Source organism: the organism of the source record quoted next, unplaced genomic scaffold (assembly GCF_019419815.1).
Source record: "Pyrus x bretschneideri cultivar Hongxiangsu unplaced genomic scaffold, Pyrus_bretschneideri_v1 Contig21, whole genome shotgun sequence".
In the NCBI taxonomy this organism is placed as follows: domain Eukaryota; kingdom Viridiplantae; phylum Streptophyta; class Magnoliopsida; order Rosales; family Rosaceae; genus Pyrus; species Pyrus x bretschneideri.
The window spans coordinates 2,177,458-2,203,886 of NW_025999513.1; the positions used below are offsets into that span (position 1 = coordinate 2,177,458).

A 26,429-nucleotide genomic window follows, 5' to 3' on the forward strand; every position below is an offset into this window, starting at 1 on the left:
GTGCCTTATGCGGGTTTGATAAGTAACCAGTATCAACATAACAAACAAGGCAAGCATCATTTCAAGGATTAAGGAGGCCATATCCACTTGGGATGCATTGGGTTTAGCCTAATTTGTAGTACCTTTAAGGTAGCGAAAAAGGTCTTTAATACCAATTCAGTGGCTACGTGTAGGCGCGGTGCTACACCTTTACCAATAGATCAACAGTGAAGGAGATGTCCTGTCTAATACAATAAGCTAAGTACAACAAAGCGCAAAGGTGGGTCTTAATTGCATATAGCGTATGAAAGATCATATGTATACTCAAAAGGTAACAACTTCGGGGTGTAGTTCGACTAGTAGACCAAAGTACTGTCAGAACAATGCTTGAACTTTAGGTTAAGGCATAAACGAGTTTTCCCAAGATCCATCATCTTAAATTTCGTCTTCAGGTGTGAGGCAGTTTTCTCAAGCTATTCCAGAGTCTTAGTGAGATTCATGTCATTTGACATAAACTGTAACTCTAGCAATTCTAAATAAGACTTCATAGTTTAACACGCAAGGGCATAATTTATATCCCTAACTAATCAAATAATCACTTAGGCGGGTATACCACATCCATCAAATTGCTTCAATCCATAAGTGAACGCCTCAAACAAGTTAAGAAGGTGTTCCATGGTTTGGAACTATTTGAACTAGTCCACGTAATTCTTCGTAACAATATCCCTATGGAGAAACACTAACCACATTTCATAATGTTGCAATCAATCATAAAGTGTTTAAGAGAAACCTTACGTCGTAAGGCGTGCATCATATTGCACTATTTTATTCATCTCATTATGCTTCATTTCCCACTAGTAACACAACAGGGTTACCATAGGCAATGTAGGAACGATAGGTCTAAAACACACTTTGGTAAGGAATTTAACTCGGATTGTGATTCCAATCAGTTCTACGTTGTCACTAATCAATGGTTCAATATCATCTCTTTTTATTTAAGTCGGTAGCTACTATATAAGTGAAAACATCATTGATGATAATCTCATTTCAATTCCATTATCTCATCCAAACTAGTATACTAGACCAAGAGCTTCAAGTCTCGGGAGTAATCTAGATTAATCTTATAAGATGGAAATGATTTGAGATAGCAATCGAGTGTGGATTCATGTTGTGCTGTGATATACCTCTTCTAGGGAAGTGAATCATATAAACTGAGTGATATGTCGTGCTTCATGCTGAAATAGATTGATTAGCTATCTGTCGGTGTACCGGACCGTCCAACAGGGGCAGCCAAATTGTCATTTAGGGGCGGCACATCCTTCGAGGATGTTAACTTGACATCTGTTAAGTACGTCTATCCTTGCAGGCATGTTTGCAGCTGATATATGATTTTGTCACTTTAACTAGATCAGAGGAATGCGTCTGGATCAACATTTTGAAAGCTAGAATACATCGCACTTGCTTATCACACTTGTGCGGTACGGGGATTGAGATGAGACATAGTGGGCAACGTTAATGCAAATTCACGCCGTTCTACAAGAACGTTTGACGTTCTTATCTCTCTTTAACGGCAGGAAGACTGTCTCATTGAAGTGATAATTTGCAAAATGAGTGGTCAAGAGATCACGTGCAAGGGCTCTAAAAGAGCTAGTGTGAAGGAGAATCGTAATCGACAAAGATTCACATCCTTATGTGAGGACCCATATTGGTACGTTACAGTGGCGCAACTTGGCACATGGAATGCATACCCAAATGCGTAAGTATGAAACGTTAGGTTCGTACCCAGTAACCAACTGTAACGTCAAATAGGTTGGGTGGCAATGGGCCTTAAGACAAACCAACATAGTTGCATGTAAGATTGCATAGCCCTAGGTAGAAACCGAAAGTTTAGTGCATTCACCAAGTTTCATTTATACTACACTTTATGATCACTCTACGAGGCTGTTTTGTGGTGAACATGGGAATTCGATGTTCAATTATAAATCCAAAATATGTGCAAACTTATCAAAAACCTTCGACATAAATTCTTTGACATTATCCAGCCTTCCAGACTTTATGGGATAATTAGGGTGGTGAACCCTTATAATCAGTTAGGAGGTTTAGCAGTAATGTGTGTGGATAAACATGTGACCAGTTTGTTGATTCATTAACCAAAACCATAAGTATTTATATGGTCTGTATTTTGGTTGGATTAGTCCACATATGTTCCCTTAAATCCATTGTGAAAAGAGGGTCATATCGTATCTTTGATAGGGATGATATAGAAATGAAATTCCCAAAATGAGCGGCTTGGCAAAGTGTGCTTGTAAGCACAAGATCTTTACTGCGGGTAAGGAGATGTGTCATGGCTTCATTGTTCGATCTAAGTGTCCTAAACGATCGTGCTAAAGCAAGTAAACTGCTCAATCATCAGGCTCTAGGTTGGCCACATGTGGCGTGTTCCTAGTTGGGAGACAGCCCATTGGCCCCAAAGTAACGCTTCAAGCTCATTTTTAGAGGTGGTGCAAAGATATTTCACTCTATTATCTTCAATGGTATTATTCATGATCATTGTCATCTCGAATATCCTTAAAACTCAATGACGTTCTTCCACTACTACAAAACCATTTATTAGTGTTGTTATGATAACCTCCAGGAAACGTATATTACTGTTGGATTTTAAGCAAAATCCAATAGAAAATGCATGCAGTGGCAGATATAATAAGCAACAGAATTGCCAGCGTCAGGAAATACTCTAAAACCGACATAAATTGTGTCAGATATAACTGACAGAGAATATATTAATAATGAATAAATAAGAGCATTTATGTCGGCTAAAACTGACAGAAAATACTAAAACCGACAAAACTTCTGTCGGATTTAATCGATAGAGAATTTATTAATAAGAATAAATAAAGCATTCTTGTTGGATAAAACTGACAGAAAATATATTAATAAGAAAAAAAATATATAAACAACCACTTTCTGCATTTTCCATATTCACAGCAAGATTAGACATTCACATTCCATTAGAATCACTGAATCACAGCATCATTTGTTTCTACCTGCACACATTCATATTCGATTAGAATCACTCAATCACAGCAAGCATTGCTTATTCAATTGAATCTCTCCCTGAAATCGAATGAAAATCGAAATGCTTACAGTATTGATGAGGTTAATGATAATGGAGAGCTCCTGGTGCGCCAGCTGCAAGTTCTCCACCATGCTCTGCCATTACCACTGCATTCTTGCGCTTTCTTTCGAGCTCTTCTTATGCTTCTTGTTCTCGTCCTTCTCCACAGCCAAAGCGAAATCGATTCTCCGAATCAAATTCTGCCGCTTCTCGTCGTAGCCTACATCACTTTAATCGAAGAAATAGATAATTAGGGTTTCCGAGAAATCAAAAGTTGATGCTTGTTTGGTTGTCGAGAAAATAAAATTAGACAAAAAGAGGATAAATCGAGGTAACGCAAGAGCTTCAACCTCCCAATTGAATCTGGAAGTGTGACAACTGTGCTTGAACTCATGTCGAGCACATGCATATAAATAAGTGAATGAATTATTTCACTTTTTCCTTTCCCAAAGGCTCTCAGTTGCAATAAGGAGAGAAGAGAAGAGAAGAAAATGCGGATAGGAGAAAAGGGGGAAGGAAGGGGAAGGGAGAAGGCACCGGCGCAAGGAAGAAATGAAGGGGTATTATGTTAATAGATAATAACTGTTACATCCCGCCCTGGGCCCCCACCACAACCTGGGCTCGACTCCACCGTAGCACGATATTGTCTGCTTTGGGCCCCTACCACACCCTCACGGTTTTGTTTCTGGGAACTCACATGAGAACTTCCTAGTGGGTCACCCATCATGGGATTGCTCTCGTGCGCATTACTCGCTTAACTTCGAAGTTCCTATGGAACCTGAAGCTAGTGAACTCCTAAAAGGCCTCGTGCTAGGTAGAGATGAGAATATACATATAAGGCTTACATGATCCACTCCCCTAGGTGATGTGGGATGTAACAATAACCCATGTAAAATATGCAATGAAGAAGCAAAAAGATAATTGTACAATGAAAATGTCATCACACAAACTAAATATTGTCTAATCAATATTTGAAAAACATAAATAAAAATTTAGCACAAATTACTTTTCACACTTCAAAATTTAGGCAAATTTAAAGGAGATATGCATTCGAGAAACTAGTTTCAATGATCTAACCGTCAAACTTGTTTGTAGATACAACAAGATCGCATACGTAAAAAATCGCAAAAAGAAAAACATTCAGAGATTAGGTAACGGAACAAAAGTTTTCGACGGTTATAAACGAAAAATCACAATTTAACGGTTATTTTAGCTCCGGTTTTGATGATTTTTTTACAGCTACACTCCTCGACCCTATAAGAATGCAATGAATGAATTTGATCTTCAATTTAAAATATTTACACTAGTGGATACCACAAAATCTTATTTTATACTTAATGAAAGTATAATATTAACTCCTACGTGTTTGTTTAATCTACCGTTTTGACGTGATATGAATTCTACAAAACTTTTTTCAACTATCCAACTGTCAAACTTATCTGTACACACTCCGAGATTGCATATGTAAAAAATCGTAAAAAACAAACATTCAAAGATTACGTAACGGAACAAAAGTTTTCAACGGTTATAAATAAAAAATCACAATTTAACGGTTATTTTAGCTTCGATTTTAATGATTTTTTACAACTTCACTCCTTGACCCTATAAGAATGCAATGAACAAATTTGATCTTCAATTTAAAATATTTACACTAGTGGATACCACAAAATCTTATTTTATACTTAATGAAAGTATAACATTAACTCTTAAGTGTTTATTTAATCTACAGTTTTGACGTGATACACATTCTACGAAACTTTTTTCAATGATCTAACCATCAAACTTGTTTGTACACACTCCGAGATCACGTACGTAAAAAATCACAAAAAAACATTCAGAGATTAGGTAACAAAACAAAAGTTTTCGAAGGTTATAAACAAAAAATCACAATTTAACGGCTATTTTAGCTCCAATTTTGATGATTTTTTACAACTACACTCTTCGACCATATAAGAATGCATTGAATGAATTCGATCTTCAATTTAAAATATTTACACTAGTGGATACCTGTGACATCCCACATCACCCAGTGGAGTGATCCTTATATGTATTTTCCCATCCCTACCTAGCACGAGGCCTTTTGGGAGCTCACTGGCTTCAGGTTCCATGGGAACTTCGAAGTTAAGCGAGTAGCGCGAGAGAGCATTCCCAGGATGGGTGACCCATCAGGAAGTTTTCGTGTGAGTTCCCAAAAACAAAACCATGAGGGCGTGGTCGGGGCCCAAAGCGGACAATATCGTGCTACAGTGATGGAATGGGCCCAGGATGTGGTGGGGGCCCGGGTTGGGATGTGGCAATTTGGTATCAGAGCCTAACCCTGGTCGCGTATGTGCCGACGAGGACGTCAGGCCCCTAAAGGGGGTGGATTGTGACATCCCACATCGCTCAGAGGAGTGATCCTTATATGTATTTTCCCATCCCTACCTAGCACGAGGCCTTTTGGGAGCTCACTGGCTTCGGGTTCCATGGGAACTCCGAAGTTAAGTGAGTAGCGCTTGAGAGCATTCCTAGGATGGGTGACCCATCGGGAAGTTCTCGTGTGAGTTCCCAAAAACAAAATCGTGAGGGCGTGGTCGGGGCCTAAAGCGGACAATATCGTGCTACGGTGGTGGAGTAGGCCCAGGATGTGGTGGGGGCCAGGGCCGGGATGTGACAATACCACAAAATCTTATTTTATACTTGATGGGGAAGTATAACATTAACTCTAATTGTTGGTTTAATCTACCGTTTTGATGCGATACACATTCTACGAAACGTTTTTCAACGATCCAACCATCAAACTTGTTTATACGCACTCCAAGATTGCATACGTCAAAAATCACAAAAAACAAACATTCAGAGATTAGGTAATAGAACAAAGTTTTCAATGGTTATAAAAGAAAAATAACAATTTAACAGTTATTTTAGCTTCGATTTTGATGATTTTTTGCAGCTACACTCCTCGATGCTATAAGAATGCAATGAATGAATTCGAACTTCAATTTAAAATATTTACACTGGTGGATAAATCTTAGTTTACACTTAATGGAAGTATAACATTAATTCTTAAGTGTTTGTTAAATTTATCAATTTGATAGGATATGCATTTTACAAAACTAGTTTCAATAATCCAACTGTCAAATATGTTTGTATATACTTCGAGATAGCATGTGTAAAAAATCGCAAAAACAAAAAAAAGATTCAGAGATTATTCTAGCGGCCGTCCAAAATTTTGCTTTGTTCGTGTCGGTTATATCCGACGGGGCCATGAGTGAAAAAAAAATATTAAAAACATTTGTTTATTTATTTATTTTTAATCAATATAACATTTTAAAATAATAAAATCAGACATGATAGAGTACACCAGATGTTCATGTGTGTGACGCATTGAAAAAAATAATAAAATCAGACATGTCAGACAATGTGCTTTGTGATGCATTGAAAAAAATTGTTTGAATTTCTTTGTATCTTGTTGCTTGCCTCTGAGGGAGGACAATCCTTATTACAAAAATGATAGAGCTTCAGATTGTAGTCTGTTGTTATTATTCTCTCATAAAATATATGGCTTGTGGGAATTAGGTTCATTAGACTTTAGGGTCATGAGTGAAAAATATAACATTTTAAAATAATAAAATTTTCATTTATATCGGTTATAATCGCCAGAATACTAAAATTATAACCGTCAGAAAGTAAAATAATAAATAGTAAATTTCTGTCGGTTACAACCGCCACCATTAACTTAAAAACCACCAGAATCTGTCAAAACTATTTTTAAAAAAGATTCAAAAATAATGTTGGTTATAACCGACATTATTTTTTTAATATCCGCCACTAAATATCCGTCAGGAATTTATGTCAGATATAACCGATAGAAATTTTCTAATATCTGCCACTAATTAAATGATGTGTCGGATATAATTTATCCGACATGATTTTTCTAATATCTGCCACCTAAAGCTAATCTTGTAGTAGCGTTCCAAGATGGGGAGAATATAAGGTCTATTAAATGGTAATTTAATACCATTCATACAACGAGGAGCGTGTCAGTGCTCTTAATCAGGTTGGATGGGCATGGATTCGTTGTTAGAGATATGATTTAGGTATAAACTTAGTGTGCGTAGTATTGCATTCATCCAGACAACTAACTTCCCAACATTCCTACCTAATCACATGTTTAATTGAATTTGGTCACATGTATTAAGAAACATGATTCAATTAACTCATATTCAAGGACAATATTGATAAGGTTATCCATATCTAAAACAAACACCAACCTTAAATCCAAGAACATAGAAAAATGATCACAAAGTAAATGGTTTACTAAGGGGATTCGACCTACAAGGCCATCCATGTCAAAAGTCTGCTATTTCAATGGTGTTCAGTAGAGCGAAATTAGTCTCACATATTGACTACTAGAATGGTACTCCTCAACAACATTGGTAGAGGCACAAACAGGTGCATAACCAATGATCTATTTCATCGAGACAAAAGTAGATTTTGTAGGGTTGAAGTTCGGGAACAATATCCTTAATTCTTGAAGTTTTAGGCCTTAGGTGCCAAGGATCAAGCTTTGGGCATGATGCCACACCTTGGCAGACCCTGATTCTACCATATTTGTAAAAACAAACTTGAAATTGGATTGTGAGAGAAACATACCCAAACTTGGGTTCGGGAGGCTCCAGCCAAAGCTGGAAGGATCTGTTTGGTAAGCCTCTGCCGAAGCAGAGCAACACCGTTCGATGGGCCCCAGTCGAAACTGGGAATCACCATTAGATAGGCCTTGATCGAACTAGGTCGAGTCATTCGGTAAACTACAGCCGAATTGGGTCTATACCGTTTAGTAGACTCTAATCGAAGCTGGGTTATACCTTTTTCTCACATTGATTATAGTAATCAGATCCAAGAATTTTGGTAAACTTTCGTTTTCTATATTGCCACTTCAGGAGCTAGTTAGAAAAATGGAAGGACTAGAAAAGTATTTTCTAGTCAAAATTCGATTGGAATTATAAACTTCAAAATCGTACTCATTCATGGACGTAATCATGATGTGTTGCAGGCAATATTTTCATGATTAGACGGTCCGTAGGAGTGAGCCAAAAAGCCATGAGATCCTTATTCGGGAGGTACTTTTATTTATAATCCTTCGGGCATAAGTCTTCGAATGAAGATCATGGTGGATGCTTATTCAGTTATTCCATGTCATTGTTGGCTTCAATTGTTTCTTAGCTTCTTGATAGTCAAGTGAAGATTCACGTCTTGTACCCACATAAAGTGGTTTCAGTCAAGAAACATCCAAATTAGTGAAATCGAACTTGTTACGGTTCGACAATCCACTGAATGGAGGGAATAAGATTATGACTGGTGTTATGGAAATAAGATACCCATAAGCATCAAAGTTAGAACATTCGGGTTCTAAGACATGGTTTACGTGAAAAACGTCGGGTTTTCATGGGTGTATTGTTTTATGAAAACTTTGGGTTGCAAAGGCACTAAAGTAGAAACTACAAGTTTGATTTTAGTTATGAACTTCCAGTTCATAAAATGAGGTACTTGTAAGAATACAAAATACAATATACAACTAAGTGTAGTGGATTTGGGTTGCTTCAGGAACTCAAGTGTGAGTGCTTCGGGACTACGAAAGGGAGTCAGCGGTTCAAAGAAAAGAAATAAAATATTGAATCGTTAATGTCCAAAAGTGGGCTTCAGGCCAATAATTTTGGATGTCTTGTTAGATTAATGGATTGCTGGTCATTTTAATTAATTCAATAGATTGAGACCATTCGGGGTCGATCGTAGAAGCAAAAAAATATAAAGATTTAGGCCTATGCATATAAATCATGTTGGTTGCAGGCTAATTAAGAGGTAGCCCAAAAAAAAAAAGGCTTACATCTACTGTGGGCAACCCAGCCTAAGCTGGGTTGCGGGCCAAATCAATTAGGGATGCCTAATTGGGCTTGGTCCATGAAAAAGAAGCAGCCCATGCTGCTAGTGGGCTGAGGTGGGCCAAATGAAAAAAAGAAAAAGAAAATAGATAAGCCTAGTTGGGCTTAGGGCCAAATGACAACAGGCCCAAAGGTTGCACTGTCCTGAAAGGGAAGCACATTGTAGTTGGGTGTGAGATGGCCGGAGATGCTTGACGGCATCGCCATAAATAGCGATGTTTTCAAGCGGGAAAACAAGTTGGCATTAGCTGAGGTTCGAATAGGAACCAAAATTTCACAACGGAGGTGAGATTTTCAATGTGAAAATCATGGTGGGTCTCCAAAACTAGGTCGGATTTCTTTTGGAATTTTTGAGACCTAGAGGCCGGGAATGATTCCGTGCACTCGTAGACGACAGTAGGTTGTCGTGACAATGCAACCCCATGTCGTTCGATTGCAGGCGATGAGTCCTATGGTAGGAGATGACGTCGAACGACGTCGTTTCTCTAGGTTCTGGGCCAAGAACTGCTGACTCTTTTGGCTTCACAGCGTGGCGCAGCTTCAGGCACTGCTCACGCGTGTTTTTCCTTTTTTTTTTTTTTTTTTTCCTCTCAATTTTCAAATTTTAGTATTTAGGGTTTTCAGAACCCAAAAAATAATAATAAAAAAAATTATGCTTCTATTTTCTTTAGATTCTTTGACTCACAATTTCCATATAGTGAATTTATAATTGCATAATGCATGAATGTATATATATTTTGACAATTATATGAAAACATATGCAATATATATAACGGAAGGAAAATATAAATGTCACATCCCGGCCCGGGCGGGACCACTTCCCGGGCTCGACTCCACTACCGTACCATGATATTGTCCGCTTTGGGCTTACCATTCCCTCACGGTTTTGTTTTTGGGAACTCATGAGCAACTTCCCAGTGGGTCACCCATTATGTGATTGCTCTAGCCCCCATCTCGCTTAACTTCAGAGTTCCTATGAAACCTGAAGTTAGTGAGCTCCCAAAAAGCCTCGTGCTAGGTAAGGATGGGAATATACATATAAGGATCACTCTCCTGGGCGATGTGGGATGTCACAATCCACCCCCCTTAGGGGCCCGACGTCCTTGTCGGTACACACGCAGCCAGGGTTAGGCTCTGATACCAAATTGTCACATCCCGGCCCTGGGCGGGACCACTTCCCGGGCTCGACTCCACTACCGTAGCATGATAGTGTCCGCTTTGGGCTTACCATTCCCTCACGGTTTTGTTTTTGGGAACTCACGAGCAACTTCCCAGTGGGTCACCCATCATGTGATTGCTCTAGCCCCCATCTCGCTTAACTTCGGAGTTCCTACGAAACCCGAAGTCAGTGAGCTCCCAAAAGGCCTCGTGCTAGGTAAGGATGGGAATATACATATAAGGATCACTCCCCTGGGCGATGTGGAATGTCACAATAAATGTAGAGGGTTCATGCATCATGGGGAATGTTTTCATGTTTCGTGGTCATTTCAAAATATCTTAATTTATTTTAATAGAACCTGATTGGCAGAAAACAAATGAGCCCTTGAATTTTGTAGAAGATCCTTCTCGGAAAGTTGAAATTGCATCTCCAATGCATTGTATCACGTTTAACATAGAAAAATTAAATTGAATTAATAGCATGTAGATTTAATAAAATAATAAAATAATCATAAAAAGAATGATTAAAACGTAATACTCCCCTGATTGAATATCAAACTCTCTTTAGCGCAACGTTAAGAACATGCTGATAACATGTTGTAGGTATAATTTACTGAACAATTACAGAAGCCAAAGATAGGGGGTGTAGCGGCATAGAGAGAAAAGAGAGAGATGTTTAATTGTGAGGTATGTTCTATTCCACCCCATTCTACCTTTATTTATAGTAGTAGGAAAGGTAAATTCCATACCCCAATAAGATTACAACTCTAATAGGATAATATCTAGTCTAAGATATATGATAGAATCCCACAAGGATATCCTAAATATTTTAGGATTTACACAATCGCATTCCTAATCTAATAGGATTGCAACACAAATGGGATTGTCCCAAAGGGTACTGTTTTTATTATTGCCACTCCAAAACCTCATTGTACATTTAAAATTTTTAATATTTAAAGAAAAATATAATTATGAGGAATGCATAATAAATTTTTAGTGCTGCTAAGCTCATCCTTTTGTCTTATTTTTCTCAACTATAACTTAAACATTTTGTTGACAAATTTTCCCTCTTGCAAAATGACCTTGAAAGACCTACACAAAGACTTCTAAACAAAATTAAAATTGAAAATGCTAAAAATAAGAACCCTAAAATCGCCCCCCGTTGAGAGTGTGCCATATTAATTAAAATTCAGCGACTGAAAATGGATTTGTGGTTGTTCTACAAACTTTGAGATTGGGTGGGTTCTGGGTGTTGGGGGATGGTTTGAGATCTGCGGGTGCTGGTATTTTTGGGGGAGGGGGGATGGTTGTGCTCTGGGTTGCCGTTGTTTTTACCCTTAGGTTATTTTAGGTGGGTGGTAGAAAAAGTTCAAAAAAATTATAAGATTAAGGTTATTTTAGGAATAATGGTGGGTGTGGAGATGGTATTTCATTACTTATACTTTTAATGGTGGGTGATAAAATAAGTTGAGTTGAGAGATAAGAAAGGAAGTGGGCATAGTAACACTCTAAACTTTTTGAAGTGCAAATAATAAAACATACCCTAAATTGTTTGAAGTGCTACATTCAGTGGTGGAGTCAAGAAATAGCTTTCAAAAATCGATCGTACTTTCATTTAAAAATAGATTTCAAACTCAAATCCCAAATCTCACATACACCCATAGCTCTTACTCTAACAAAGAACAAGTAGAGAATATGAAAATACATAACAAATTTCTCTAGCACCAATATGAGTGATTGCTTAAAGGAAAGCAAACAAATAAAGCAATCCAAAGAGAACACTAAAGCAGCAACTACTGCCTTTCTCACTCTTTGCGTCTGCTTATGGTAGACTCGACCGCGCTCTTTTTCAATGGGAGAGCCGAATGCTCTCCCTGGTGTGCCTCTCATCTCTCTCCTCTGCTCACAAATTGGAACTGTCAGCAAACAACTCTTCTCTCTTCTGCTGCTCAAAACCAAAAGGCATAACAAAAGGCTCTGCCTTCTTCCATTATAAAACCAAAGTCATCAGCCTTTCATTTTCTTTATTCTTCAAAAAGCCAAAGCAATGCCTCTTCCTATTTGTTCTCTTCTTTGCACCAAAAGAAAAAGAGTGGCCCAACAAACTTATTGGGGTCAATGAATCCCATTGCACCCATCTTTAGTGGCTACACTTACTATCTATTTGTACTATTTCTCTAATAAAGTAAGGTCTACCAACATGTGTGAATCCTATTTCTACTAGAGAGAGGATACAAATAATTTACAATAGAAGGTAAGAATAATATTTTTGAACCTGAATATCCAGCGTCCGAGTGAAGTAGCTCGTGGCATTCCTCTCTCTCCGCTTTGTCAAAGTAAGTTTTGATTTCAATTTTTATTGAGAACACTTTGATATTATCTGGTGGTTTATGTGTGAGAATGTCATTTTTATTTCATGTAATGCAAATTATGCAATGCCGGCGATAAAAAATGGAGGATTATCCCGTATTATAAATGTAATTCAAAATGTAACGTAATTATTGTTTTTTTATTTATTTGGTAATGTTGGGAGACTAAACTTTGTAAATTAAATGACATAGAAGTTATGATTAAATCATTACTTAAGTGTTGATTAACAAGCCTATTTTTTATTGGTGAAACATCATTTAGTTTGCAAATTTAGTCTACCTAACATTACATTTTTTTGTTTTGGTTGATGCAATTATATAAACCGGCATTTAAGGAAAGGGATTAGTTGTTCAAAATACAAGGATTAGTTGTGGGCCTATACTACATCAACTTCAACTATCTGAATCATCTATTTTTAAGTTGCACCTCATGGATCATCCTCGCAAAATATTACCCAAATCAAAAATATTTGAGGCATTTAATTTAGTTCAAAAAAATTTACAAACACTATGTTCCGAGAAACATTTAAATATCATGGTGACAATTAAATACACAAATGGTTATGATTGAATTGTATTTTTGTAAGAATAATCTATGAAATGAGGCTTACAAAATAAACGCTTCAAATCGTTAAAATTTGATGTGGTGTAAATCCCATCACTAATCCTTAATTTTTGAAAAAAATGAAATCCCTTCTCTTAAAAGATTTGTAAAGAAGAATATAACTGAATTCTAACTATGTTTTCGCTCTCTCTCTTCACTTGAACTAACCGAAAAAACTTTTAAAATGTGAGCATGAAATACGAAGAGGCTTGCATGTAATTTGCGTGAGTTCTATGGTTTTACAATTCCATCAGTGTCGCACTATATCCCTACTTCTAGAAGAAGTGTAATTAACCCTATGAAAAAATATTTCCTCAAAAAAAAAAAAAAAAAAAAAAAAAAACCTTCGAAAAAGTACATGTATTATCTGTACATATGATTAAAGTTCTAAAAGACGTTAAGCGCTAATCGAGCAGCAGGGTTGGGGCCTAGCGCTTAGGCGGACTAGGTGGATTTAATTAAATGTATTATATTTCGTGTAAATAAGTGTTTATTTATACTTAAAATATATACAATTTCATCATAACTACAAAATAGAATGACATATATATTATGAGTTATTGGAACATAATGAAAACATAAGAAACAAGCATATAATGTGTGTTCATTTAAGTATTCAATAAGTCTCTTACAATTTATTGAAAAAAAATAAAATGCAAAATAAAAGTCATCTCTAAGTGAGTCGCAACCTAGGGGGATCTTGGCGGGGCCAGACGGGTGCCTAGGCGGTCTAGGCGAGCGTCTCAGTAGGTCTAGATGTCATTTCTTAATTTTCAAACGCCTAAGCATTAATCGGGACGGTAACCAGTCACCTAGCGCCTAGATAGAGATTTTTATAACAGTGCATATGATTATAATTTATATAATGTTCATGGACTATTTTATTTGAGAGAAAGAGAGAGGTGCGGAAAAGGGGGAAGAGAAAAAGGATTTGAGGAATTTTTTATATTTCAGTTCTTGTGCCTTTATTTATAGGAAACCGATGATGATTCTTTACCTTACAAGTTATACAATCTTAAAAGAAAATGATCTTCTAGTATCCCAATTACAATTTACTAATAATTTTAAAAGTCACACATGTGCTAGAGGTATGTTCATAACATATAAATGTATATATGTAAGGGACGTGAATATTATTTATAAAAAATGTTTTATTTATTCATTATAATTTATACCCATGGTTTAATTATTACATGTAACCAGTATAATTAATGATCTTGTTGGCCGGTTGGGTAAAGAAATTAAAGATCACGCCAAAAACATATTCGCCAAAAAAAACATTAATACCATAAAAAGAGCTCCAAGAAAAATTAGGTGGGAGAAGAGCTACGTGGTTCACCAACGACTGAGAAATTATTGAGATTACCATGGCATCAATTGACACGTGCACCCATGATGTGTAGACTGTTGTGCAGCGTACGCATATACTACTACCGTAGACCCAGCAACAAATGGCAAAGCAGCAAATACTCGCCAAGAAAGAGGGCAACCATGGTAATTTGCCCCAATGAAAGTCCGCCATTTTCCCGGTTGGCAAACATTCAATGCCCCCCTCGCGGTTCACAATTAAAAGTTCGTTGGGGTGGTTGCACTTGCATCCTCCTATTCCATCCTCCTCCTCCTCCTCCTCCTCTTCTCCTATCAAACATTATATATACATATAAGTACTCCTCAATTTCTCCATCAAAACCTCATAGAAACAGTTTGAAAAACTTCCCCTTCTGTGAGATTGATTAGTGTAGTGTTCCCGAGGCCAACATGGCGGCACAAAGCCAGAACCAGAAGGGAGAATCGAACTCGGGACCTGAGTCAGCAGGAAGTCGCAAAACTGCGCTTCCTAACTTTCTTTTATCAGTGAAGCTCAAATATGTCAAGCTAGGGTACCACTACCTAATCTCCAACGTCATCTACCTCCTACTAGTCCCTCTCATCGCCGCGGCCTCCGCCCACCTCTCGACGCTCACCGCCGATGACTTCCTCCACTTGTGGCAAAAGCTTAAGTTCAACTTCGTCTTGGTCACCTTGTGCTCGGGCCTCATGGTTTTCCTAACCACCGTATACTTCACCACCCGCCCTAGAAAAGTATACTTGGTGAACTTCGCATGCTACAAGCCCGAGCCGGCCCGCACGTGCACGCGTGAGATATTCATGGAGAGGTCGAAGCTGACGGGCAGCTTCTCTGACGAGAACTTGGCTTTTCAGCAAAAGATTCTCGAGAGGTCCGGCCTCGGGCAAAACACATACATGCCCGAGGCCTTGCTCCGGGTCCCTCCAAACCCGTGCATGGCGGAGGCGAGGAAGGAGGCGGAGATGGTGATGTTCGGAGCGATAGACGAGTTGCTGGAGAAGACGGGGGTGAAGCCTAAGGATATTGGGATTTTGGTGGTGAACTGCAGCTTGTTCAATCCGACGCCGTCTCTGTCGTCCATGGTTGTGAATCACTACAAACTTAGGGGGAACGTTGTGAGCTATAACCTTGGTGGGATGGGTTGCAGTGCTGGCCTCATTTCTATTGACCTGGCAAAGCAGCTTCTCCAGGTTTGTTACTAACTCATAATTTTCACTGCCTTTTTGCATTTAATTTTTGCTTAGTTAAACTAATATTTCTCTTAATTATCACCGACTATGGATGCCTGTGTTTTATACATGATGACCAATTCGCATTAGTACACTAGGTTCTAAATGGAATATTACTAAATCATCTTTCTATACCTTTGAAGATCATAAGTTAAAGAGAAGTGTTATTAGCATGTTTAAAATTGCTTTTTAGAATGTTTAAAAATCATTTTGATTTCGTTTGGCATAAAAATTAAAAGCATTTATGGATTATATAAGTGTTTTACTACAAAAACACTTGTCAAATACTTCTTCATGAATTACTTGAATTCTTACCACTTTTAATCGAAGCACTTGTGAACATAAGTATTTCTTACAAAAGCAATCCCTATATCCAATTTTTTAAAGTCTCATGTGGATAACTAGATTTTTTTTTTTCTTTCCAAAGTGGACAAATAGATTCATATGCACACGTACACCTCACTTGTACAGATATATTTCACCGAAAAAAAAAAACATAGAACTATTATTGGTACTTTAAATATTAATTGTGCATTCTTTATGAGAGTTTTTTTTTTTTTTTTTTTTTTTTTTTTAAATTAAATTTCGGAATGCGCAATTAAATATTTAGAGAAATATAAGTGAAAAGTAAATATGTCACCTAAAAGTGGTCGATGAATATGCATGTCTTCATAACACATGAACACACGTTGTAACAACCAATTAGACCATTCATAAATGAGTAATGCTAGGTAGGGATTAGCTGGATGAATATGCATGTGTTCATAAATACATGTTGTAACAACCAATTAGACCATTCATAAATGAGTAATGCTAGGTAGGGATTAGCTGGAATGTCCAGCTGGCATGTGGGATGTCATAAAAAGTACGCTTACTGCAGGGCAAAATAAATGGTATTGGATCCTATATGGATTTATTTTGTGAAGATAATACGGATCTCCACATCTTAATTATTTATCGTGTATCGTGCGGTTAGAAATCATTTAATTTTTTATTTAAAATTAAACACAGTATCTGACGAAAACTGGCCGCACGATGTACGATGAACAGCTAAGATGCGAGGATCTTAGTGAATCCAGAAAGAATCATCTTCCAAAATAAATAGATCGACTGGAACAGAAAAATAAAGACATATGAAAAATTAATTTATTGTTACTTTTTTTTATTTGATTTGACACTAAATTAGGTAAAATCATGTCTAAATTTGTACTTAACATGTGTAATAGGTGCACCCCAACTCTTATGCCCTAGTTGTAAGCATGGAGAATATCACTCTCAATTGGTACTTTGGAAATGACCGCTCTATGCTTCTCTCCAACTGCCTCTTCCGAATCGGCGGCGCCGCCATCCTCCTCTCCAACCGCTCCTCTGACCGCCACCGCTCAAAGTACCAACTCATGCACACTGTCCGCACTCACAAGGGTGCAGACGACAGAGCATACAGTTGCGTATTCCAAAAGGAGGACGACACAAAAAGAATCGGCGTATCTCTCTCAAAAGACTTGATGGCTGTGGCTGGAGAAGCCCTAAAAACCAATATCACAACTCTTGGCCCAATAGTCCTACCCATGTCAGAACAGCTCCTGTTTTTTGCTACTTTGGTGGCAAGAAAGGTGTTCAAGATGAAGAACATCAAACCCTACATCCCGGATTTCAAGCTGGCGTTCGAGCACTTCTGCATTCACGCCGGAGGGAGAGCGGTGCTGGATGAGATTGAGAAGAACCTTGAGCTTAGTGACTGGCACATGGAACCATCAAGGATGACGCTCTACAGGTTTGGGAACACCTCAAGCAGCTCACTGTGGTATGAGCTGGCCTACTCGGAGGCCAAGGGAAGAGTCAGGAAGGGAGATCGGATGTGGCAGATTGCGTTCGGGTCGGGGTTCAAGTGCAACAGCGCAGTGTGGAAGGCGCTGAGGACTGTTAAACCAGCTAAGGAGAAGAACCCTGGATCGATGAGATTCATGAGTTTCCTGTTGAGGTGCCTAAAGTGGCAGCCCTTGTTTCTTAAGGTAGAACAATGTCTACCTGAGCAAGTGGAAAAAGAAGGCTTGCTAATTCCAAGTTTACTTCTTTAGGCTCTGTTCATGCATAAGATTAGAAAGAACGAAAACTGTAACCTGCTCTACCTTTAGAGGTTAAGTAAACGACCATAAAATAACTATTATTTGGGAATTCCATCAAACAAACTCCACAAATATAAACCAAAGTTGCTATCTAACAGGGTCGAATGAAAATAAGCAACCGAATAGAGTGCAGGATATCAGACACATTCTATATAGTATACAACAGAATCAGAGCAGAAACATCCCTATACGGTACACCGCCTTAGTTTCTGATTCAAAAAAACTAAACTTCCACATAAGGATCCGACTAATATTTTCTTAAGACGAGAGTTACAAAGATTAGATCCTAGATTTACTTCTTAGCAGACGAACAACCAAATACATTTATAAAGAGAAAATTCATCATCAGACACAATTCTTAGTTACATGCCCCAAACACCACGGGCTGCTGCCACTTTGCTGTTTGGTCTAGACGTCAGTTCATACAAAATCCTGGCAAAGGTATCGGAATACCTGGCATCTGAGAATACTATTTCAGCAAATGCATTCTCATAAGCTAGCAGCAATGCTCGGTTCTGTGGCTCAGACACAAGGCTTTCCAATATCATCGCAGCTTTCCTGCAAACTTCAGGAACTGGATGGGGTTGCTTGATAACTTTTAACAGTCGATCAATGGCCCTGAAATTGTTTCAACAGAAAATGTCATCTCAAGCAACAAATTTTGATTTTCAAAATGGTGATCAAAATGAAATGATTCAGTATTTCGGATTCTTTTTTAGTGGAAGAGCCATTACCATCGCTCACTGGCAAGTTTTAGCCTGCAGTCCATATTCACTTCAGCGAGGTTGTAGAGTGCGCCAACTGCAGCCGCTTGGGCCCCATGCACCGTTTGTGCATCTACTGATGGTAAGCTCATAAGATCAACCAATCTCTTGTGTATCTGCAGTGTTCACTGAGCGTCATTACAATTATACAATATTTGCAAAATGTATAAACACTTTTATAACAGGGTAATTTCTGAATATTAACCTGCGGAATAAAGGGAAGAAGGAAGGGTTCATTATCAGGGTTTATGATCAAACGCCCAAGTAACTCAGCTGCCGCACAATGCCATGTTTTGACTACAGATCCCAGCATCCCCATGATGGCTTGAACTGCACGTTTTCCTCTGTTTGATAGAAAATCAATTAATTTGTAAAACAGACTGATAACAAAGAGAGCTTCAGCTCGAAAAAGAAGATCACAATTCTTACGTTATCTTTATGTATGATGGCTTTGATGAGCTGAAAATTCCAAGGTCAAGCAACGGAGCCAAATTTACAACTGTCTCAAGAGCATTTGTCACAAGTTCCTCATCCTCTGTTGACATAGAAAGCATTTGAGTCATTTTACTCTAATATCACAACAACAAAAGCATACTGGAAGGTTAAAAGGTATGAAGCTCAAAAGTGAATGAAGCATACTAAAGTCTACAAGATTTACTGCCAGTAACATACTAAAATAAACCCATCTTTGAAATGGGAAAGCATACGATCTATACATCCTTAACAACTGAACTACAAGAAGATAATAACACCAGAGAGTTTGCAACTGGATGTTACCTTAACTTTTTTAAACATTTATCTCACATGCACAGACAATTATACCGGAAAAAGAATTTTAGAGTTGAGACAAGAAATTATACACTGCAGACGGAGTGCAGTGAAGAAATAAGTAATGCTTTCCAATATAACACATTTCACCTGTGACATAATCTTCTATGCACTGGAACACTGTTTCCAGGCAATGGCGATGTTGGGCCATAATGACTTCATTTTCTGGCATGAAAGAGAAGTTGCGAATGATATTTGAAGCAGCAACAGCGCACTGCTGTCTTTCTGCTCGACCTTCTTCATCTAGGTTAAACAGACCATCTTCATCATGCCACCACTCCAAAGAAGAACGAATTTTGGTCACAGTACTCAGCACTGATGCTTCTTGGGTACTGGATCCCAAGCTGCCACATGAATAGTTTCCCACAATCAGTTCCTCATATTAAAGACAGCTTCAGACGCTCAAACCACAAATTCACTCATGAGAATACTATAAATCTGTAGAGCTTACCCAGGATGCAGGACATTGCCATTTGAACCCAATGCCTCATACTCATTTCCAAATCCTGTCACAAGCAAATTTGCACCCAGAGTTCTCACTCTCGGCGCCCTTACGTGTTCTTTTGGAAGGGCTATATCACGCCAATCATCAATCTGTTATTCACAGAATCCCGACAACATGGCGTCCAATGTCAATAGATATTGGCTGGAACAAGATAGTTCACAACTTGGGGAATGCTATTCCACACCCAATTGGTCATCTTCCCTCGTTTGTGTGCATGTTTTTAAAATGGTAATACTATTGAATTTGAAGTGCTAAATGACCAACTGAGAGCTGCTTAAAACTTGAGCATAAATATAACTATATAAATCAGAAAGCAAAAGAGTTCAAGACATACAACACTGAGGAGAGCATCAAGCAAGCCGGGAATCTTTGCAAGAGGGGTTGTGTCTTTGCGCATGTCATCTTTTTCTTTAAAAGAGAGTAACGTGAGAGTGTTCAATGCCCATGTCAGCTCACTCTTCAAGCCGCTTTGAAGTGCCAGAACTATCCTCTTATTGTTCTGATCTGCAATACAGATGATATGTATTGATAAGAATGTCGACTCCACAATGCTCGAAAAGGATAAGTATTGATAAGTATCACATGAACTTCGACTCCCATTTCGTTGCCGACACTGGTACCGGAATTATTAGCATTACTACAGCTCACCCATCTCAGTAAAGTTCCGAAAAATTGTTACTTCACTTCGTTTTTTTGTTTTCATTTATATTTCGGCAATTGGTTTTAACCCCAAGAACTTAATAATTACGAGTATCTAAGAATTCATGGGAAAATTGAAACTTCCGAGAATTTTAGATTGAAATGTGAAGTGGTAGGGTTTTGATAAACTGACCCGCGAAGGAACTGTGGACGTGAAGGGAAGGACCAAGGAGAGTCGACGGAGCTACCGTGTCGCCGGCGGCAGCGGCAGCAGCTGCAGCGCTGTTTCCGCCGCTTCCAAACGGGCGGCCTCTCTTCGCCGGCGGCTGCGAGGTTCCGCCACCTCCGCCACTGGACTTGCTTTGCTCCCTCTTCTGCATCTCCCTCTCTCTCTCCGGTGTCTGGTCTGGGATCGGATTATAATTTTAGGGCACAGATTATAAATTTTGACCCGGATCCATCCCCGTGAAATTGTATGGGCTTAAGTGCTTCTTGAGTTATTAGTGTGGGCCTTCACCCACATTACAATAAAAAAAAAAGTGCTAACGTTTTGCAGTCTTTTTGCGTTACTTGTCGTTTTTTCTTACATACAATCAATAACTCTTATAGATGGCTTTGGATTGTAATTCTGTAAATCATAGATAGATTTGGTTATTCGTTGTTTTTTTTTATTTTTTATTTATTTTTATATAGGATATTTACTTGGAGGACAAGTAAACCTTTCCTCAGAATCTAAGGGATGTAGTCAAATTTGGATTTGAGAGAATTTTAAAAAACTTTAAAATCCTAGTATAGCCTATTAAAATATTTTAAAGAATTTTAAAATCCATGCAAATCTAGGTGTAGTCCATTGAGATTTTATTAGAAATTTTAAAGTCCATCCAAATCTCAGTTTATTAAAAAAATTAAAATTTTGAAGGATTTTAATAAGTTGTGGATTTTACGGGATTTGGGATTTGAGAGCAAGAAGTAAGACAAAAAAAATCCAACCTCATCCCTAAGATTTCAAATCTTTTTCCATCTGGCCAATCCGCATAAACCCTTTTCAAGATTTCAGGCAAACAATGTCAAGTTTTCCACCGGAGCTCGTCGTCGACATCCTTTCATGGCTTGCTCCGGAGGATTTGATACGGCGGCCAAAACTTCATCAAATCCCACCTCCAACGCTCCATCCAAACCAACTCCACTCGCGCCATTTTACTCACCTCATCTGATTCGGTCTTATTTTCCTTGCCCTTCGGCGGCAATGAAACGTTCGGGTCAGCCGTCAAGATTGTGCCCGCGCTGAAAGATACTTGGATCTTGAGATTGGGCTGGTCTGTTAATGGTCTGTTTTGCATTCTGAACAAAGAGAATGGGGGCTTTGCTTTGTGGAATCCATTCATCCGAAACTTGAAGGAGATTCCGCGCAGCACACTTGAGCCGCTGCCACCCCTGGTTTCGGGGCGTTCTGCCTTGTATGGATTCGGCTATGATTCCGCTAATGCTGATTATAAACTTGTGGGAGTAATAGAGTTTTACAATTCGAAGAATGTTATTGTGAGTTGTCGTGTTGAACTTCATGGAAAAGCATCCAAAACATGCCTTGCGATGGATTTAAAGTATATCCAATTTGTTCACGTCGTTTATTGTTTATAAGTGGTGCTCTTTGTTGGCTGATGCATAATAATACAAATCGGTTGATAATTCTATCCCTTGATCTTGCAAGTGAGAAATATCGCCAACTTCCCACCGCATATGTTGGGAGTGGGGAGTGGCCGCACTTATCTGCTTCTACATGTCTTGGGAGGCTGTTTATGTTTTTGTGTTAATTACTGGAGCGCCCGACATGATGTCTGGATTATGAAGGAATATGGAGTGGCAGAATCTTGGACTTTTCGTTTTTCCGTTGAGATGGAAGTTCTGCCTATGGGGTTTGATTTACTTTGCAAACCTTTGGTTTTCTCAGAGAATGGTGACATGGTTCTTTTGACGAATGACAATGGTGATATTTATTGGTACGACTTAGAGAAAAAAAGTTTCAAACGAGTTGAAATTCATGGTGAACCAAGTACCTACACAGCAACCGTCTGTGTGGGAAGCCTTTGTCTTCTTGATGGCGATTCTGTAGTTGCTGAGAGGCAGTAGCAAGTTGGCTCTACCTCTAAGAAGAGGAAATATTCGAGGAGAGTTTAGGCTCTTGATGTGGTAGTCAATGCAACAGAATATGATCAAAACTAGGGAGGATAGCAGTTAATTGAGCGGCAAGGGTGAATTTTCAGGTGCAGATACAAACTTACAAGTACGCCAACTTATGCATCTTCCTTTAGACAATGCTTCTTGCGAATGCTGCAATTAGTATTTTTCTCTTTATGGTAACACTTTTAGTTGGTGTGTCCGTTTGCAGGTTTGTTTTCAAGTTATATAATTATGATTCAGCTCTATATAGGTAGTTCAAGTCTTTCTTATATGTGTAGCTAGTCCTCTGGTGTAGGGTTGTTCATTGCACTAGTAAATGGAAAATGTTGTTTCAACTTGGCTTCAATTGATATACATGTTTGGCATGCATCATGTTGCAGCAGTAGCTATCTTTGTTTGGCATGCATCATGTTGCATCAGTAATTGTTGGCGTAAGGTGAATTTGGTTGTGCAATTACAAGCATGTGAACTTAATTAGTCACCTTTTAGACTAGGCTTATTATCTCTGTAATGGATACTTTTCTTTTGGGTTTTTATCATGGTTGGTCCCGGAAATTAGACCTTCCAATCAAAATGGTTCCGGAGATAAAAAATCCATCAATTTGGTCCCTGACAATGTGTCTTGCAAATCATTTGGTTTTTCCGTTAGCTTTCTGTCAAATTTTTCTGTTAGTGTACTGATGTGAGACACTTACCTATCCTTCTGTCTTCATCTCCATTAATCTGATTGTTGTTTTGTAACCGACGATATTTAAGGAGAGTACTGCGTAGACATAGGAGAGGACTTGGTGTTTGCACTCAGCAATGGCAGATAATGTTTCAACTATGTTGCATTTGATAAATCGTTTAGACCTCATTTCTGGACCACCCTTTCGTGATCAATTTTGAAAAAAAAATTAACCAAATTAAAAATCGTTTAATTGTTCAACAATAACTAGTCTTTGTAGGTAATGTTTTACAACAATTAAAATTCAGATGCATAATGCACTAACAAAGTCAAGTTTCCCAACGCAGCTGGTCGTCAACGTTCTTTTGCGGCTTCCGCCGGAAGATTTGATTCGAAGCATGCGTGCTTCCAAAGCGTGGAGTGCTTTTATGGGCGACCAAAGCTTCTTCAAATCACACCACCAACGCTCCATCCAAAAAGCTTCTTCAAATCTCACCACCAACGCTCCATCCTAACCATCTCCACTCGCACCATTTTACTTCACTCATCTGATTTGGTCTCGTTTTACTTGCCTTTGGGCGACAATGAGATGTTGGGGTCAGCCGTCAAGATTGTACATCCGTTGGAAGTATCAGAAGTTTGAGATCCCGGTGGACGAGGATGACAATTCTGTAATAACAGAAATGGATGTTTTGGCTGGCTGTCTATGTATTTCTGTAAAATGATTGGTGTAGAGTCTTTAGACATGACGTTTGGATTATGAAGGAATATGGAGTGATAGAATCTTGGACCCCGCTTTATTCTATTGAGCATGAAACTATGCCTTGGTGGCTTGGGTATTGCAAACCCTTGGTGTTCACGAAGAACAGTGATCCCGTGATTGTTGGGAGGCAGCGGTAAGTCCCTTCTACCTCTAATGACAGGAAAATTTCAAGCAACAGTGAACAAAAGTTACGAATTACAAGTATGTGAACTTATGCTCCTTCCTATGTACTAGCCTACTAATCTTATTGATCTTTTATCTTTGTAATCAACATGTTCAACTCATATTTTATGGTTTGTCTTCCCCTCTGTTTTCTAATCACTTCCCGTGTTCAGTGCTGACATTTCACGCATCTGTTGTTCAGAGGATTTTTTTTCAACTCGTAATAATGTCTTGGTTCATTGAAAATGCAACGGTGGAGAACACAATGCTGGTTCATTTGTTAGTTTGCAGGCTGGTTCTCAACTCGTTATCGCTATAATTCACCTCTTTTTTGCTAGTCCAAGCCTGTTCTTTATATGTGGCCAGTATTCTAGTGTATGGTAGTGCATATTTTAGGACAGTAGGGTGCAGACATAGCTTAGGAGTTGATGTTTGCACTCAACAATCACAGATGTTTTAACAGTGTTGGATTTAATGTATCATGTTAGCCAATAAAGCCATGCAATTCACAGGATCCTATATATGGTTAGTGATACTTTGATGACTATGGCTGCCCTGCATTTCAAAATTTCGGATTTAGATGGTTCTGTGAATTAGTTGCTATGCTTTTAGACCCCTTCCCTTTTCTGAGAGGACAAACCTTGTATGATAAAGTATTATTAGGATGAATGAATATAAAAGTGCTTCCTTGTACTTAAGACATAGAGTTCGATAGCGGAATACCGATTATCTCAAGCAGGAAAGAATTTCTTTTCTCTTTTATTATCTCAAGGTCATGGCATGAAGTGTGCATTTTTATCATAGCATGTAACAAAATGGTATGTTAAGACATGTTACTATGGATCTTCTTTAATACAACTTAAGATGAGGGAACGAGTTGCATCCCTTCATAATTTTGAATTTCACAAAAGAAACTTTATGTTGTAAAATGTTCTAAACTCTCCAATTTCCTAAATACATATCTAAGTTTTCGAGTAGGAACGTATGCAGTCTTACAATTATGCAAAAGTCATATTTGTGTAGTAAATTTTTAGTAACCAACAGAGAGAGGCAGGAACTCAAAACAGCAGTGCTGCTATCTCTAGTCTGGGTTATGTGCGATGGTTGTTATCGAAAACAACATTTACCAAGAGCGAAAATAAAATTATTCACAATTCATGCTTTAATGTATTGTCTACTGAATGGAGCAGATCCAATGGGGGCAAGCAACTATCATTCAAATGCCCAATCCTCACACGGAGCATTAGATGTAGGGCATTTTCAAGAGTTATCCGTGGATGAGAAAACGAAAGAAGCAATGGGCATCTGTTCAATAGATTGCATAATAGGGGCAAACAATATTCAACTTTAAGGCACAACAATGGCGGAAGGCCGAATCATGACCAAGTATCATTTCCATGATCGAAGACCGGACTTATGGCACAAGTTAAAGCCTCCAATCTCAGATATTTGCGTGAAAGGATATTTTACTGGTTCTAACATTGCAGGTGTTAGAGGAATTCCTTAGTCACCTAACAAGCTAAGACTTTTCTTACCGTATTCTAATTTTGACAATAGCATCATGATAACAGGAAATCAATACTAAAGGTTATACTAAAGGTTACACTATGACCGTATGATCATGACAATAGCATCATGGTAATAGAAAAGCTAAGACTTTTCTTACCGTATGATCATACGATTATACTAAAGGTTACACTATGACCGTATGATCAATACTATTCATGGGACACACTCTGTTTGGTATATCAACTTAAATAAAAGTTATATACATGAAACTGCATGAAACCATAATATAGAACTATTCCAGACACTGACTTGCAGACAGTGTGAAAGTTGATGCAGCTGCTTTGCTTTTGCTTGTGGGAGTCGAAGCTCCTATTTGAATATACAAGTTCCCTTTTTATTTCTCCTTTCTTAGCTCTCAGTGCATGTCAGTATGTGGAACTTGATTCAATATGTGTTGAAATGCAAGAACGCAGGCCCTCGTTCCTCACTTGAACTAGATTCATTACTCATCAATATCTGGATCTGGACTCGTTACTTACTGATACATTTTAGGGAAGTACACTCT

General features: G+C 38.3%; 2 protein-coding genes across 2 annotated transcripts; one reads left to right on the forward strand and one right to left on the reverse strand.

Moving 5' to 3' along the window:
• The first annotated feature begins 14,815 nt into the window (after positions 1-14,815).
• LOC103940571 (3-ketoacyl-CoA synthase 20) lies at positions 14,816-17,890 on the forward strand. The gene is given in 3 exon segments (XM_009350716.2): positions 14,816-15,684; positions 16,950-17,661; positions 17,664-17,890. Coding segments are annotated over 3 exon segments (1,563 nt in total). The 5' UTR covers positions 14,816-14,904; the 3' UTR covers positions 17,735-17,890.
• Positions 17,891-17,972: 82 nt separating this feature from the next.
• Positions 17,973-20,980, reverse strand: LOC103940570 (armadillo repeat-containing protein LFR). Its single transcript, XM_018645832.2, has 8 exons — positions 20,779-20,980; positions 20,281-20,450; positions 19,893-20,035; positions 19,532-19,785; positions 19,043-19,148; positions 18,819-18,957; positions 18,584-18,729; positions 17,973-18,467 (listed from the first exon to the last, which is right to left on the reverse strand). Exons 1-8 carry the CDS (start codon positions 20,963-20,965, stop codon positions 18,212-18,214), a joined length of 1,401 nt encoding a protein of 466 aa, XP_018501348.2. The 5' UTR covers positions 20,966-20,980; the 3' UTR covers positions 17,973-18,211.
• Between the last annotated feature and the right edge of the window lie 5,449 nt (positions 20,981-26,429).

Excerpts from the sequence above, each read along its gene's own strand:
- LOC103940570 (XM_018645832.2), bottom strand. The coding sequence starts at position 20,965 with ATGCAGAAGAGGGAGCAAAGCAAGTCCAGTGGCGGAGGTGGCGGAACC. Across the intron at positions 20,451-20,778 it reads CGTCCACAGTTCCTTCGCGG|ATCAGAACAATAAGAGGATA; the intron begins GTCAGTTTATCA and ends TCTGTATTGCAG. Across the intron at positions 19,149-19,531 it reads CATAGAAGATTATGTCACAG|AGGATGAGGAACTTGTGACA; the intron begins GTGAAATGTGTT and ends CTATGTCAACAG.